The 18,381-nt window shown below is 43.1% G+C and overlaps 1 protein-coding gene across 2 annotated transcripts in view; it reads right to left on the bottom strand.

Moving 5' to 3' along the window:
- The window catches only part of doc2a (double C2-like domains, alpha), a 51,839-nt gene that overhangs the window by 7,815 nt on the left and 25,643 nt on the right, over positions 1 to 18,381 (bottom strand). For both annotated transcript variants that reach the window (XM_052518460.1, XM_052518459.1), the window contains exons 2-7: positions 14,753 to 15,084; positions 14,086 to 14,165; positions 13,240 to 13,314; positions 12,778 to 12,887; positions 7,846 to 7,972; positions 7,568 to 7,627 (exon numbers count right to left, since the gene is read on the bottom strand). In XM_052518460.1, the coding sequence (XP_052374420.1) occupies positions 7,568 to 7,627; positions 7,846 to 7,972; positions 12,778 to 12,887; positions 13,240 to 13,314; positions 14,086 to 14,165; positions 14,753 to 15,080 (780 nt within the window). In that variant the 5' untranslated portion in view covers positions 15,081 to 15,084. The remainder of the gene's footprint in view (positions 1 to 7,567; positions 7,628 to 7,845; positions 7,973 to 12,777; positions 12,888 to 13,239; positions 13,315 to 14,085; positions 14,166 to 14,752; positions 15,085 to 18,381) is intronic.

Genomic DNA, 18,381 nt, shown 5'->3' with positions numbered 1-18,381 from the left:
AATGTAGATAGAAAGATCCCCCCCCACCCTCCACCCAGACAGACAGAGAGAGGAGACGAGTAGATCAATAGTATAAGCCTGGCTCCCTTCCCTTCGTCTCTCTCTCTCTCTCTCTCTCTCTCTCTCTGTCCTCTGAACGAATGCTCGCCCACTCTCACCCACCCACTGTTTGGCTCACACCACTGTCTTTATGTTCCTCACCATCATACTGTCTCACACACACACACACACACACACACACACACACACACACACACACACACACACACACACACACACACACACACACACACACACACACACACACACACACACACACACACACACACACACACACACACACACACACACACACACACACACACACACACACACACACACACACACGCACGCACACACACACACACACACACACACACACACACACACATCCTCATTATGATGGATCCTCCGTTGATAGCAGTCGGAACATTGAATTTCCTCTCTCTCTCTCTCTCTCTCTCTCTCTCTCTCTCTCTCTCTCTCTCTCTCTCTCTCTCTCTCTCTCTCTCTCTCTCTCTCTCTCTCTCCCTCTCTCTCTAATTCTCTCAGTATGCAGGCTTGTTCCATCCTAATCAAATGTTAAAATCAATGCCTTTGCATGTCGTGTTTCTAAAGTAAAACCCCATTCCATTTTCAAAAATCCTTGAAGCCAGCTAGAGCAATATTTAGACATTTCCGAGGTAGCCGAAGTTCTATTTCAATTGGTAATGAGTTAACAGGGAGTCAGGGACAGAGCGAGTGCACATTCATCCACATTGCTGTGAAAACCAAGGACCCTTACCTTCTGACTAAGCCAGCAAGTCTAGTGTGTTGATGGTCCTTTGTGGCTCAGTTGCTGAAAGCGTGGCACTAGCATTAAGGTTGTGGGTCCAAATCCTGCGGTGATCACATACAACAACTGTATGGACTCACTACTATCAGTTGCATTGGATAAAGGTGTCTGCTGCTGAGTGGCATATACACGGAGTATAACACACATTAGAAACAACTTCCTAATGTTGAGTTGCACTGCCCCTTTTGCCCTCAGAAAAACCTACATTTGTCGGGGCATGGACTCTACAAGGTGTCGAAAGCGTTCCACAGAGATGCTGGCCCATGTTGACTCCAATGCTTCCCACAGTTGTGTCAAGTTGGCTGAATGTCCTTTGGGTGGTGGACCATTCTTACACATACACAGAAATATACACATCCCTGTTAATGAGCATTTCTCAGCATGATCATTATACAGGTGCACCTTGTGCTGGGGACATTAAATGGCCACTCTAAAATGTGCAGTTTTGTCACACAACACAATGCCACAGATGTTTCAGGTTTTGGGGGAGCCTGCTGACTGCAGGAATGTCCAGAGCTGCTGCCAGAGAATTGAATGTTCATTTCCCTACCATAAGCCAACCATAAGCCTACCATAAGCCAACCATAAGCCTACCATAAGCCAACTCCAACGTCATTTTAGAGAATTTAGCAGTACGTCCAACCGGCCTCACAACCGCAGGCCACTTGTAACCACGCCAGCCATGGACCTCCACATCACGCTTCTTCACCTGCGGGATCGTCTGAGACCAGCCACCTGAACAGCTGATGAAGCGATGAAACTATGAAAGTATCTCTGTCTGTAATAAAGCCCTTCAGTGGTGAAAAAACGAATTCTGATTGGCTGGGCCTGGCTCTTCATTGAGTGGGCCTGGCACCCAAGTGCCTATGCCTTCCCAGGCCCACCAATGGCCTGCAACCGAGCCAAGTCATGTGAAATCCATCGATTAGGGCCTAATTTATTTGTTTCAACTGACTGATTTGCTCATATGAACTGTAACTCCGTAAAGTCGTTGAAATTGTTCCATGTCGCGTTTATATTTTTGTTCAGTTTAGGTATCAGTTAATCGGACTTTTCTCTCATCATTGATTTAATTGACGTATTTCAGTAATTTGAGGGTTTTGTGTATAGGTGTCTAATGTTAGTGGGGCATATCGTTCTGTTTTAATGTTACTCCTGAATAACTCGGATAAATAGAATCATTTTTCTTCAAATGTATTTTTATCGAAGCTGAGATTTACTTTGACGTCCAAAGTGTAGGTATACAGGTGAAAGCAGTTATTGACAGTAATGTCGCAGCAGAAAGATGGGAATGCCGTGAACCAAGAGGTTGTGAGTTCAAATCCCAGGCAAGAACATGTTGAATAATAATTACTGAATCAATAATCATACACAATGTAGTCAACGTATGTAAGTTAAAAGCACTGTGTGTGTGTCATAATGACATGTGAAATCATGTGATTTTCTACATGTGAAACCATGTGATTTTCTACATGTGAAATCATGTGATTTTCTACATGTGAAATCATGTGATTTTCTACATGTGAAATCATGTGATTTTCTACATGTGAAATCATGTGATTTTCTACATGTGAAATCATGTGATTTTCTACATGTGAAATCATGTGATTTTCTACATGTGAAATCATGTGATTTTCTACATGTGAAATTGTGTTTTTTTCCCCTAAGGGTCGAGCCCGGCCCTACGCTCTCCACTGCAAATAGATTCAGTGCACTCGGCCCCTGTGACATTAAGCAAACGTCAATCTAACCCAGACAGGATGCGGAGGCTCGTTGTCAGTTTAACCAGAGATCTCTAGTTAGTTGAAAGGCCCCAGCCATTCTAGAAAACAACTCCAGGAATTCCCTCCCTTCACTGTCACCTGCTCACTTCTGAAGTTCTGAGAACCACACGACTTCTGACTGGGATGTTTCTGTCTTTGCTGCTGTGCAAGCGGTATTGAGACCGCTCACCTGGAATAGATCAGCTGCTTGCTAGCATTTGCTTGTCAGGATGGGAGTGGACTCTTTGAAAGTGGTTTTGGATTCAAGGTGTTAGCCAGACAAGCGCAGGCTATTTCATTTGAACCAAGAGATTGATTTTGCAAATGTGGGAGCTGGAGATAGTGGTGGCCGACATTTGAAATGTTTGTCATGGGATCTGGTTGGTGGTGCTTCGGACCAAGAAGGTTGTGTATTTCAGTAGATGGTGGGCGGACTTTTGAAAGGAATAGTAGATGAAACTCCACATTTAAAAAAAAAATCAAATTTACTGGTGGAAAATTCAGTATATCTCTCCAATCCTCCAGCCCTCTACATTGCTGCTCATCTCCCTTCATCTCCCTCCTTCTCCCCCTCTCCCTCTCTCCATCCACCCTTTCCACCCCCCCTCTCGCCCTCTCACTTCCTCCCTTTCCCTCCCTCCCTCCCTCCCTCCCTCCCTCCCTCCCTCCCTCCCTCCCTCCCTCCCTCCCTCCCTCCCTCCCTCCCTCCCTCCCTCCCTCCCTCCCTCTCTCTCCTTCCATCCCTCCAGGCAGTGCCTGTGGTGTTTCTCCTGATTGGTTGAAGCTCCACTACAGTAATTGTATTGTAACAGCGCGAGCCAAGCCCGGTAATGAGCGCGCGCGCTGAGTCAAAAACAACAATCACAAAATGCCAGATCGACCTGAGACAAGACCGAGAGCGAGACAGAGACAGAGAGACACAAAGTCACCATGACTCAACACTGACCATGAAGGCTTAACATGGACAGTAAACGAAATGTAAGCAAGGTACTACAATTTTGTTTTTCTATTGCAAATCCGTTTCTTCACCGTTTCTGTCTTTGTCAGGAGATTGCGCGCAATTAGTGTGTAGGCAGCATAGAACTCTATTCAATGCTACCTGATTCGTTTGACATTGGTTCAGCCACAGTATAATGATTCGAACGAAGGTTCATATAGGACATACAATGCCTTCAGAAAGTATTCATACCTCTTGACTTATTCCACATTTGTTTGTGTTACAGTCTGAATTCAAAAATGAATTAAATATATTTTATTTCACACACAATACCCATAATGACAAAGTGAAAACATGTTTTTCGAAATTGTAGCAAATTTATTGAAAATTAAATACAGAAATATCTCTATAATTTACATAAGTGTTCACACCCCTGAGTCAATACTTTGTAGAAGCACGTTTGACGGCGATTACAGCTTCGAGTCGTTTTGAGTATATCTGTATCAGGTTTGCACATCTGGATTTGGGGATTTTCTCCCATTCTTCCTTGCAGATTTTCTCAAGCTCTGTTAAGTTGGATGGGGAGTAGCGGGGGAAACAGCAATCTTCAAGTCTTTCCACAGCTTTTCAATGGGATTCAAGTCTGGGCTTTGGCTGGGCCACTCAAGGACTTTCACATTGTTGTTCTGAAGCCATTCCAGCATTGTTTTAACTGTATGCTTGGGCTCATTGTCCTGTTGGAACATAACTCTTTGTCCCAGTCTTAAGGTAGTTTGCAGTCTGAAGCAAGTTCTCAACAAGGTTTTGCCTGTATTTTGCTCCATTCATTGTTCCCTCTATCCTCACCAGTCACCCAGTCCCTGCCGCTGAAAAGCATCCTCATAGCATGATGCCGCCACCACCATGCTTCACGGTAGGTGTTAGACAGGTGATGAGCTGTGCCTGGTTTTCTCCAGACAGCACTTTGCATTCAGGCCAAATAGTTACATTTTGGCTCATCAATCTACAGAACATTTTTCCTAATGCTTTCATTTGCCTTTTTTGCAAACTCCAGGCGTGCTGTCATGTGCCTTTGTCTCAGGAGTGGCTTCCGTCTGGCCACTCTCCCATATAGCCCAGATTGGCGAAGTGCTGCAGAGTCTGTTGTCCTTCCTTCTCAGCCAAGAAACTCTGTAGTTCTGTCAGAGTAGTCCTTCTTGCCCGGTTGCTCAGTTTGGTCGGACGGCCAGCTCTCGGCAGTCTGTTTCTAAAAACATGTTTTCAGTTTTTCATTAAGGAGTACTGTGTGTAGATGGGAGAGAATTTTTATTTATTTCCTCCATTCTGAATTTAGGTGCTGTATGTGTGCTTGGCGTTTGCTGACAGCTAGTTTTGGAGGAGAGGTCTCAGCAACAACACTCAAAACGTTGCCCGGTGTCTGGCATTGTGCATGACTAAAACCTTTCAAATGGGAGAACACACACACTCACACAAGTGCACGCACGCACGCACGCACGCACGCACGCACGCACGCACGCACACACACACACACACACACACACACACACACACACACACACTCCTCCACTAATGATCAGGTAAACACATAGAGTCATGCAGGTCAGGTGGGCTGGACAGGAATGCAAAATGGCTGTCTGTCTGAGGCACTGTGCTAAGCTAGCTTGCATATTCAGATGTATCTGATGAAACCACAGATGGCCATCCATCACGACCCTCATGGCCACACACACATGCACAAGTGCGCACACACAGCTGTACACACATGCGCAAGTGCACGCACGCAAGAACGCACACATGACTGGCCTCCATCCAATCTATGTGAATTGAGAGCTGTCCAAGACAATCGAGACACAAAACTCCCACTTTCTTTTCAGCCTCTCTCCGTTTCCTTTCTTTTTCTCTCTCTTGCTTTGATCCCTCCTTCCAAAAATCATTGGACTATAAGTCTCTAGTCTTAACTCCCCTCAGAGAGTTGTCTGTCTGACATCATCTCTTATTTACCTACTTCATTCACATGCATTTGGACAGCTATTTATTCTATTGCGGACTATGTGCTACAGGTGTACCGCTGATGCAATGTCTTGATTTAGGCGTTAATAACTGTGATGCCCTAGCTAGCACATTTGGTTCCTTGGAAGTTGTGGGAACGTATTTTTTTGGTTTCACATTAGTTGTGTGAACGAAACCACACATTTCCTGACTGGAAAGACAATGTTTTTTTTTAGCCTTCTGAGAACAGAACTGAACATCTTGCCAGTTCTGGGAATGTTTATTTTTAGGTTGCAGGGAAGCTCTGAAAACGTTTTACTCTGATTCCTTGAATGTTTTCCTGGGAGGTTTTATTAATGCTCTAAGAATGGAAATGACATGCTATATGGAGGTTTTTTAATAACTTCCTTAAAACGTTCACGAACACCTGCAAACTTATTTTGGGTTCATTTTTTGTTTTACTCCAAGTACACATGGAAATGAATATCCATTTTATGCGCCACCAAGATGGAGTTAGCAAACCATGTATTTTTACTTATACAAAAGCTGTTCATTTTAGTCTATTCAAACAGAATAGTCTATTTAGCCTATTCAAACGAAACAGGCACTCATTCAGATCAGGTGTGGCCAAATAGTGTGCATGGCCAACACACTGATACCAAGATAGAGGATAGAAAGAGTTTTTATATGTAATATGTTTTTTTTAAATGTTTTATATATATATAAATATATATATATATATGCCATTTAAAGTCTTAGAACTTTCTCTGAACATTACCAAAGTTTTGTTGTGGTATTTACGGAATGTTTTCTTAACGTTCTTGGAACCATTTGAGAACATGACATTAAGGAGAACCACGAGGGAACACGTAGGAAGCGTTACGCTGAAGCACTGAAATAACTTCAGAAGAACTTCTCTGAACTATTTGAGAACATTCCCAATGTCAGACCAGTTGGAGAACATTCCTAGAACATGACTAAAATGGACATTAAATGTAAACCATGTTTGAACTTTTAGGAAACGTTCTTCTAAAGAACTGAAATACCAAGAAAATAAAAAAATGTTGTCAAGTACCTTAAATGTGCTGAGAATGTTCCAAAGCCAAACAACTATCCTGCACCATTCCCAGAAAGTTGTGGGAAAGTTGTTTGCAAAATAACCATAGAACAATAATAACCACGCTTTCACCAACCTCTAAAAACAGATGGTTCTCAGAACGTCAGGTGCTAGCTGGGGCATATCTGTTTGCCGAAGCTTCAAAATGTGATGCATATAAACTGATACCAACCTGAGTTGTTGGCCCTTTCCTATGTATCACTGCCTTGTGTTCTGGATACATTTAGCATTTTAAAAAACTACCGGAATTGATCATATTCTGTTCTCCATTATCTCTCCCCTCTCCTCCCATCGATAAAAGCTGATGTATTTTTCCCCTCTCATATTCCCCACATCTCATTGAAGTATCTAAGTAACTAAGGATGAAAATAAGGTTGATAATGACTTATAATCAGTCTGCACAAAGTGGCCCCTATTGAAATTCTCATTTAGATCATTAGAGAGAGAAAGAAAATTGATAAACAGAAGCCAGTTAGTTTACCGAGGTACTCAAACCCTCACATCTGATGTGCTCTTTAATTTAGAATGTTAAAGCTTTGCTAATTGGCCCTGGTTAGGGGTGAGAAGGAGGTAGAGAAATGGAGAGAGAGTGCGGGAGAGAGAGAGAGAGCGGGAGAGAGAGAGAGAGAGAGAGAGAGAGAGAGAAGCAGGAGAGAGAGAGAGAGAGAGAGAGAGAGAGAGAGAGAGAGAGAGAGAGAGAGAGAGAGAGAGAGAGAGCGGGAGAGAGAGAGAGAGAGAGAGAGAGAGAGAGAGAGAGAGACAAGGAGAGGGTTGAGAGATATGGAGACAGAAAGGGGGCGGGGGGAAAAGATTGACAGAGAAAGAGAGAGCGGGATGGAGCGACAAGGAGAGAGAGCGAAGAAGGGAGGAAGGAATGGGGAAAGCACCTCTCTTAAGTAGCAGGAGATTCCTCGGAGGGCTGTCCCCATGGTGGTTGGAGAGGGAAGCTGGGGAAAGAAGAGGAAGAAATTGATCTTATTTCTTCTTTGTGCATCTCTGTCCAAAGTAGCAATAACTCAAGGGATTGCAGTTGAGAGAAGTGTGTGTGTGTGTGTGTGTGTGTGTGTGTGTGTGTGTGTGTGTGTGTGTGTGTGTGTGTGTGTGTGTGTGTGTGTGTGTGTGTGTGTGTGTGTGTGTGTGTGTGTGTGTGTGTCGGGTCTCGTACTGGGGGCGGGTGTTCCAGACAGGTGTGGAAGTGTTTGGTCTGGTCTGGCTTGACGCGCTTCAGGGGAACCCGAGACTCCCCGATGAACTCATTATGAGTCAACTTATCCTCATCACACACTGACAACCTGCAACAGGGAGAAAGAGAGCGAGAGGAAGGTTGTTATTTCATCAACACCTTTACTTGCCCAATATTTACATAATTAAAAGCACAAAATGCACTTAATTATAATGGACCTAGATACAGTTGAAGTCTAAAGTTTACATACAACTTAGCCAAAAAGATTTAAACTCAGTTTTTCACAATTCCTGACATTTAATCCGAGTAAAAATTCCCTGTCAGTTAGAAGCACCACTTTATATTAAGAATGTGAAATGTCCGAATAATAGCAGAGAGAATGATTTATTTAAGCTTTTATTTCTTTCACCACATTCCCAGTGGGTCAGAAGTTTACATACACTCAATTAGTATTTGGTAGCATTGCCTTTAAATTGTTTAACTTGATTCAAACGTTTCGGGAAGCCTTCCACAAGCTTTCCACAATACGTTGGGTGAATTTTGTCCCATTCCTCCTGACAGAGCTGGTGTAACTGAGTCAGGTTTGTAGGCCTCCTTGCTCACACATGCTTTTTCAGTTCAGCCCACACACTTTCAATAGGATTTAGGTCAGGGCTTTGTGATGCCCACTAAAATTCCTTGACTTTGTTGTCCTTAAGCCATTTTGCCACATGATTGGAAGTATGCTTGAGGCCATTGTTCTTTTGGAAGACCTGTTTTCGACCAAGCTTTAAGCTCCTGACTGATGTCTTGAGATGTTGCTTCAATATATCCACATCATTTTCCTGCCTCATGATGCCATCTATTTTGTGAAGTGCACCAGTCCCTCCTGCAGTAAAGCACCCTCATAACATGATGCTGCCACCCACGTGATGCAAGCCTCCCCCTTTTTCCTCCAAACATAACGATGGTCATTATGGCCAAACAGTTCTATTTTTGTTTCATCAGACCAGAGGACATTTCTCCAAAAGGTACGATCTTTGTCCCCATGTGCAGTTGCAAACTGGCTTTCATGGGTGGTTTTGGAGCAGTGGCTTCTTCTTTGCTGAGCGGCCTTTCAGGTTATGTTGATATAGGACTCCTTTTACTGTTGATATCGATAATTTTGTACCTATTTCCTCCAGCATCTTCACAGGGTCCTTTGCTGTTGTTCTGGGATTGATTTTCACCAAAGTACATTAATCTCTTGGAGACAGAACACGTGTCCTTCCTGAGCGCTATGACGGCTGCGTGGTCCCATGGTGTTTATACTTGCATACTATTGTTTGTACAAATTAACGTGGTACCTTGAGGTGTTTGGAAATTGCTCCCAAGGATGAACCAATTTTTTTTTTGAGGTCTTGGCTGATTTCTTTTGATTATCCCATTATGTCTAGAAAAGAGGCCCCGAGTTTGAAGGTAGGCCTTGAAGAACATCCACAGGTACACTTCCAATTGACTCAAATTGTGTCAATTAGCCTATCAGAAGCTTCTAAAGCCATGACATAATTTTCTGGAATGTTCCAAGCTGTTTAAAGGCACAGTCAACTTAGTGTATGTAAACTTCTGACCCACTGGAATTGTGATGCCATGAATTATATGTGATTCTGTCTGTAAACAATTGTTGGAAAGATTTATTGAATCATGCAGACCCCGACCCCTGCATCTCATGTGTCCTGGTCTTCCACACTGCCATTTCTGCCTGCCCCAACAGGTAGTTTACTAGGCAGTCCCTTCGCCTGTTGGCTACACTGCACCTAGGCCCTCCAACAGCCCCAACCCTAGGCCTATACACCACCCACCCAGGAGAGAAAACAACCCTAGGCCTATACACCACCCACCCAGGATAGAAAACAACCCTAGGCCTATACACCACCCACCCAGGAGAGAAAACAACCCTAGGCCTATACACCACCCACCCAGGAGAGAAAACAACCCTAGGCCTATACACCACCCACCCAGGAGAGAAAACAACCCTAGGCCTATACACCACCCACCCAGGAGAGAAAACAACCCTACCGGCCTGGAACAAGAAAATAAATGCTGCTGCACTGTTGAGAGAGAGAGAGAGAGATGTACAGACTGGGATGAGAATGGAATTGGCAACTCTTTGAGGTGGGCCTGTTCAAAAGGCAATGTGTTGTTCAAGTTCAAACCAGCGCTCACTCTCCCAGAACGATACCTGAACATATACACACACACATACATGTGCACGTACACACAAGCATGCAAACACACACACAGAGCTCGAGAGATAAACCACTAAATTACTTTCTCACTCTCGCTTTCATGACAAGAAAATGGCCCAACCCCAGCAAAGTTTTAAAGGTCGGCCGGGAATCAGGTGTTGCCTGGGGATACGGCTAATTTGCAGTGTGTTGTGGGCACACACAGGTAATTTACCGTGGATAATCACGGGATGAACCGGAGTGCAGCAGTGTTCCGCTCTTCTCCTCAGGAGAAGCCTCCGAGTGGCTCTGAGAGTGCCATAACGTAATTCAAGAGGATATTACCATGGGCGACAGGCGGAATTATTCTGGCTAAATATACGACACACTGTCTTGCATCCCAAACGGCATCCTACTTCCTTCAGTGCGCTACCTTTGACCAGAGCCCTAAGGGCGCTGGCCAAAAGTGGTGTACTACATAGGGAATAGGGTGCCATTTGCCATGCAGCCACTGTCGAAGCCGTTGACAGGAAGAGACATATTTTCAGAGAAACAACACTTGCTTGCTCGATAAGGCAAGCGCGCGCACACACACACACACATACACACTGCCTTCACTACCTGAATGTTGATCATTTAAAATTGAAATATGTATGGTCACAGAGCTTAATGTCAATGTGTTTACGTTGTGTTTCTTTGTTGATGTATTTGTGTTTTAAACACCCACACTTTCCTATCATTGCCAAAGGTAAATGTCAGTGTGTTCCTCTTGTCCTTATGTAATTGAGCTATAGCCTATATATTATATGTAGGGTGAATTCGGGAAAGAGCAGGACATCATATAACCTGGGGCCTATTTATTTCTTGGTCTGACAAGAGGAAATCAAAACGATTGTTGCCAAGCCCTTTCGCAGAGAAACCACACAATATAATATATAATAATATATGCCATTTAGCAGACGCTTTTATCCAAAGCGACTTACAGTCATGTGTGCATACATTCTACGTATGGGTGGTCCCGGGGATCGAACCCACTACCCTGGCGTTACAAGCGCCATGCTCTACCAACTGAGCTACAGAAGGACCAATGAAAATCACATAACTTCATTGGTGTGACGTCACAGACAGGGGGCACAGCAAGCCTCACGCAGGGAGCGCACCCTGCGAAGCACACAGTAAGATCAGTGACATCACTTTTTTTCCCCCCCCCCCCGTTTTAAGGTTATAAAGATGTCGTAAATAATGCACAGTGCCAAACTGTGAACGTGCATACTAGGTACTAGGTACGAGTGCATCCAAATATAGAAAAAAAGAAGTTGCCAATATTATGTGTCAATTTAGTAATTCATTCATTTATTTAGTTGTCCCCTTTACCAACTACAGAGCTAAAGTAGGACAGCATGGAGTAGCTAAAGTAGGACAGCATGGAGTAGCTAAAGTAGGACAGCATGGAGTAGCTAAAATGGGAACGTCTTCTAATCTTTTCCAATGGAGGAAAGAGATCCAGTTTAGGGACCCCCTGTACTTAGGTTGTGCAGGACTGGTTCTTGTAGTACTATGTCCAGAGATATTAGAGAAAGGAGAAGATAGGAATCCCAATGGGCAGTGAATGAGAGAGCGAGAGACTATCAACCCAGCAGACTATCAACCAATCGTGTTCACGTTGACATGCTGTGTCCCCCGGGTGCTAATAAGCTAATCGTCATGCAATCCCTTCTCAAAGTCAGAGTATGAGTCGAGAAAACCACCTATTTGCCTCAAATTCCAGAGCTATACGATATTACAGAGATCAAGGTAATTATCTCACATCTCGGGGAAAAGATTTGTAATGTTGTACTTTTTTGTTCACAAAATTCATGCTAATGCTGGGTTTTGGAGCTTAGCGACCCATTGACCCCCATTCACTCCTTGAAGGAGAGCCGTCCTTGTCTCAGAATAGCCCAGAATGCACTGCACAGCACATTGGCCCATTGACGACTCATGGGCAACGTACACAGTGGCCGTTAACACGATTCCAATGGAGTGTCCCATCGCCTCAAAAGTATCTCTGCTATATCCTGTTCATTTAACAAAAAAAATGTAGTAGTGTTATTTGGGTGAATTCAGAAAAAGTGGGCTACTTTTTGCATTCCCAATCACGGCCTTGGGATTGTTAACTTGTTGAAACGTTTTGCTCACATCGGCCACAGAGAGCGAGATCACACAGACGTCCGGAAAAACAGGGACTTTCACACAAGGCACAGTGTTATATTCCTCGAAGCGAGAACATAAAAGGCATAATGCTCGTTTGGGAGTTCTCATGGCTGTGTTTCCTTTTGTAATCAGATATCGTCTGCAAGCCCTGCCACATACGACGAGCATCGTCGCCGGTGAAGTAGGATTCCACCTTCCTCCTCTATAATCCTTACCTCGTCAGAGGTCGTAGCGGGCTTTCTTGTATAAGCGTCAATGTCCGTATCCCATTCATTGTAAGTGGTAACTAGACTAGACTGTTGTGGTAAACCCCTTAATGCTGTCAAATGAATCCTAGAACATCCCAGTCTGTACAAACAACTGAAATGTATGTATGTATGTATGCATGTACACACACACACACACACACACACATACATATATATACACACATATACACACACACACACACACACACACACACATACACACACACACACACACACACACACACACACACGTGCACACACACACACACACACACACACACACACACCTGAGTGTCTTCCTATGCATGTCCTCCTCTGTGATCCCAACATAGGTAAGCATTTCATTCCACACCGGATTCAGAGTATTCCGCACTATCTTTGTCTTCAACTTGTTAGCCTGAAAGACAGAGACAGTGAATAGAGAGAGGTGCCTCTACACCTGCATCGCTTGCTGTTTGGGGTCTCAGGCTGGGTTTCTGTACAAGCACTTTGAGATATCAGCTGATGTAAGAAGGGCTATATAAACACATCTGATTTGAGAGATGCAGAGAGAGGGGGGGAGGGAGAGAGAGAAATAAAGGAATGAAGGAAAGATTTTTTTTAAAGAGAGGAAGGGGAAAAGTATTCAGTCGTGTCAACAAAATCAATCAATAGAGTTCAGAGACATTGATTCCATTCTAACACATTAGAGGGGAAGAGAACATAGGTGCACCTGTATCAGTATCAGATCCCATAATTACATGGCTCACCTTGCAGGCCCCGGGAAGAAGGTGCAGTTTGACATAGGGGTCTGCTAGGCCATTAAAATCCATGGGCTTCAGACCCTGATAAGAGGAAAGGCAGACAAGAAAACAACAGAGAAAGAAAGAGAAAGAGAGGCTGAACAAAGAACGAGGGCCAAGAGGCAGGGAAACATGAAGGCTGCTTCTGAAATGGCATCCTATTCCCTATTTGGTGCACTACTTCTGACCACAGCCCTCTGGGCCCTGGTCAAAAGTAGTGCCCTATATAGTTTCACCCTAGCAGCGCCCCTGTCTTTGTTTTAAACATTATATTTGCATTATTTATGTTCTGTTCTAAGAGTCGGACCCATCCAGCATAAGTTATTCACTGAAAACTGAAACGCATTCATGTCAATGGGACCATTCAACTCCACATTAAAGTTAGTCAGAAGTCAAGCTGAGTCTAATTAGTTCCCTTTCATTTGGGATGATTGAGGCCTGCATATTTTAGGGTGAACTATCCCTTTAATGCTCCCCTATGACTGCCTTCATTAATTTACTTCACTAGACCCTCTTTTTCTGGAATGGAATGCAGAAATTCCACAAATGTGTGATGGCAGGGTAAGTGACATCCATGGATGCCGGAGTGGCCCAATCCCAAATCGACCCCTAGACCCTGCGCCCTATGCACTTCTGGAGATCTGAGAGGATTTGATTGGTATCAGAGGGCACGATGGAGCTATTAACATATGTCTTGCATCTGTCACATTCTCTCAGATCTCCAAAAGGGCATAGGGCGCAGGGTCTAGGGCTCGATTTGGGATTGGGCCGAAGGGCAGATAGGAAGTGAGTGAACAGTATCTGTGAGGTTACCTTGGCCCTGAGGATAGTGCAGTGTAGCTTACTGGAGGCTCGCTCGTACCGCAGGTCAAACTCCAGTGTTCCCAAAGCAGCTGTATGGGAGACAACCAGTGGAATAGTTAAAAACCAGTAGCATGTGTCAGAAACAAACACCATCACTCCTACGGTACATGTCCTGCAATTGTGAAAACCCCCATATCAATGACCCAGGGTTGTTGAGTCACATCAGTAATATAACTCGGCAGCAAAAGTAGGCAAGGTACCTTTATCAATGAACCAATCAATAGTGTCCAGCCATGTTTGATGTGACAATGACCATAGGAGTTGGCAAGACAGTACACACTGATCTTGGACCAGGCTATTGCAACATACCTGGAATCACAATGGAAGCCACAGAATGGACTCACAAAAGGCTTTGAAACCAACCAATGACTGTATGAAAAGGACAGCACACTGACTTCCACAATCTGAAAGTACACACATGCTAAAGACATTACATATAGATATCACAACAGAGTACATCAATGAAACACTATGCATTTATATGGGATGTAAATCACGTTTATGAGTGCACACACACACACACACACACACACACACACACACACACACACACACACTCCACACCCAACCCCACACACACAAACAAACTCAACAACACGCCAAACCCTGGACTCACTGCAGTCGTCACTGTCAGAACTGTTGATCTCCACAGACGTGTCCATGCTGCTCTGTAACGACAAAGACCCGCCCCCTCCCATCGCCCCCGGCAGCAATGGCGCCAAGAGTCCTCCCCTACCGCCACCCCCCATCTCGCTGGCCGCGCCCCCAGGACTGAGGACCCATGGGGAGCCAGTGGGTTTGGGGGAGAGGGGCTCAGAGGTGGGGGACAGGCGGGGAAAGTAGGCGGAGATTGTTCTGATAGGTCGGATGGGGCCTGGGCAGACGTCAATGGCCATGTGTTCCTGGATGGTGATGCTGAGTTTCTTTCCTTTACGCAACGTCATAGAGCTGAAATGGAGAGAGGGGGGTGAGAGATAGGGGATGAAAGAGAAGAGTGGGAAGAATGGGAAGAGAGTGACAGAGGGTGAGGAAGAGCAAAGTACAGGAGGAGAGGGAGAATGAGAGAGAGAAGTGGGAAGAGAGAGGAGTGTGGGAAGAGAGAAAGGGGATGGCAGTGAGAAGGAGATGAGAGAGCGGAGTGTGTGGAGAGAGAAAGAGGATGGCAGTGAGAAGAGTTGGAGAGAAGGAGATGAGAGAGCGGAGTGTGTGGAGAGAGGGGGTGGATCAGAGTGGGGGGAGAGAGAAGAGTGTATTTCATTAAAGACAATTAGACTGTGTGTGTTAAATATGCTTAACATGGTTTCAAGGTCCAAACTGGTGTTTCAAGCAACACAATTAATGGAAATAATTGACCTTTGCTGTGATGGGCTAGAGACTGACACATTTTAACACACACACACACACACACACACACACACAGAGAGAGAGACAGGCACTGACACAAACCCACACGGTTGTCAACACACATCAGGTCGTCCAGCATCAGTCTGTCAAGTATCAGAGCGGTCGGCATGGCAGGAGAGTGACAGAAGACAGGAGACGTGTCATAGTGACTAGTAGAGAGCGAGAGAGACAGAGACAGGGGAGCACTGCAAATGAAGACATTTCTACACTACAACCACTGATGATGACATCACCACACTAACGATGACATAATGCCACTTTAATAATTCCACTTTAATAATGTTTACATATCTTACATTACTCATATCATGTGTATATACTGTATTTTATTCCATCTACTTCACCTTGCCTGTGCCGCTCAGCCATCGCTCATCCATATACTTACATGTACACATTCTCATTCACCCCTTTAGATTTGTGTGTGTTAGGTAGTTGTTGGGGAACTGTTCGATTACTTGTTAGATATTACTGCATTGTCGGAACTAGAAGCACAAGCATTTCGCTACACTCGCATTAACATCTGCTAACCATGTTTATGTGACAAATGAAATTTGATTTGATTTTGACATTACCACACTAATGATGTCATTACCACACTAATGTAAGAATGACATCACCACACTACTTTTTTTTTTATTTATTTTTTTACTATTTTAAAATTCATGATACAAAAATCAACAACTTACATCAAACACGTTTACTAAAACAAAACACAGGTATTAACAAGAAAATACTCAAACATTCAAAACATATCTATAAAAGAATTACAAAAATTCTAGTGCAATTGTTTTCACTCTGAAAAAAATGTCATTATAAGGATTCAGGAAGATGTTATTCTTGTTATTCACTAGGGATAATATCTTAACAATATATTATTTTGTATAATTCTGGAATTTTAGTTTGTGTATAAAGTATTTGGCAACAAGATTTTTTTTTAAAAACGCAATCATTTCAATGGTCTTGTTATCATTGCAATAGTAACATATTATATCCTTCATGTCAAAAACATGGGTAGTGTTCGTAATGGTAAATCAGTATTCTTCAAGGTTTTCCCAAAATTCTGACACAAATCTACATTCAAAGAACAAGTGAGTCAGATTCTCACATTCTTTTTCACAGAAAACGCACATATCATCAATAGCCACAAATTTGGACAACATAGAAGTACATGGATATATCTTACGTTGGATTTTAAAGTGCACTCCCTTAAATGTGTTTGGTATACAATATTTGTAAGGCCTTAACCAAGCTTTTTTTCCAGACAATGTCAGGAATAAGCATGTTTCATGTTTCCTCTAGGCGTAAGTTGGTTCTGTGAATGTAGAATTAGTCTTATATATGTATTACAACAACATTTCTTGGGTAAGCCCACACCTTCCAAACTGAGTTCTGGGTAAGCTTTGGGATCATTACCAAAGCTAAGATGAGTTTTCATTAGTGTAGTTAGACCACTGGGAACGGCTTTGATCACAGAAATAAACTCCCTGAAAGGTATTGGAAACTCATTCAATGTTATAAATGGTTCATATGTAAGAATATTACCCCTGCTGTCAAAAACATCAAGAACAAAGTCAATATTCCTCTCATGCCAGCTGGGGTATGTCTAAATTATTCCACAAAAGAGCTTTATGTGGGGAAAATTGTGCAGGAAACATATTTTCTAGGCCATTAAAGCTTGTAGGTGAAACCTAGCCAATTTAGCGGGTAATCTCTCAGGAATAGAATTACATTTCGGTAAAAATGGAAGACCTACCAACTTATGAAACACATTATTTGGAATGAAATCCCATATTGAATCAGTATCGATCAAACATCTTTTCACCCAGTTGATCTTGAACATGTTATTCATGTCAACAGAATCCAACACTTCCAGACCTTCAGCTCTTTTATTAGAGAGGACTGACTTGTTTAGTTTGTGAGACTTATTTTTCCAGATGAAGTCAAGAAAGGTCTTGTTGATCCCTTTTACAAGTAGAGGGATTTACACATAAAGATAATGAGGGGTACACAGAGCGAGACAGTCCCTCTGCCTTGGACAGAAGTACTCTCCCAAGTATAGAAAGATCTCTTTGTAGACAATTATTACATATATTAGATTTTTTCTTAATTTTAGGAGAGAAATTCATATGTTGTCTGACTAAGTATTTTGTTGACAGATCAAGTCCTAAATATTTAGCACGGTCCTTTACAGGAATATTTGATATTTCTTTATCCTTAGAGGCATATAAACATACGATTTCACATTTAGAAACATTCCGTTTTAATCCTGATGTAATAGAGAATGCAGTGATAGCATTAAGGGAATTGGCGACCTGGTCTTTGTCTTTTAAAAAACGAGTAGTTGGGCCAGATGGGACATTTTGATTTCTTTGTTTAAAATGGTTAAGCCATACAGATTTGCATTATTCAGAATATCTAGAGATCGAAGTTCCACAACCAAAATGAATACAAATGGCGAAATTGGGCATCCCTGTCGTACACTTCTGTTGACACTGAATCTTTTGGATGTATTAAGGTTTAGTAACAACAGAACTATTTGTATCTTTGTAAAACATGTGAATGACTTTGATAACATTTCCACCGAAGCCAAACAGTTTAAGTGACCTAAAGGGAAATTCATGTTCAATTGTGTCAAAGGCTTTTACAGAAGTCCAAAAATAAAACAATGGCATCAGAGTCAATTGCATCTGAATAATCTAGAAGGTCCGAGAGACGAAACGAATGTTAGAGCTTATGTGACGGCCCTTCATAAATCCTGTTTGATTCTCATTTATAACGGTATCTATCATTTTCTTGAATCTTTTGGCATAAACCAGAGCGATCCGTTTGTAATCGATATTT

The sequence above is a fragment of the Oncorhynchus keta genome, chromosome 5 (genome assembly GCF_023373465.1).
Source record: "Oncorhynchus keta strain PuntledgeMale-10-30-2019 chromosome 5, Oket_V2, whole genome shotgun sequence".
NCBI lineage: Eukaryota > Metazoa > Chordata > Actinopteri > Salmoniformes > Salmonidae > Oncorhynchus > Oncorhynchus keta.
The sequence above is the reverse complement of the archived record's forward strand: the minus strand, read 5'-3'. Positions and strand labels throughout refer to the sequence as shown.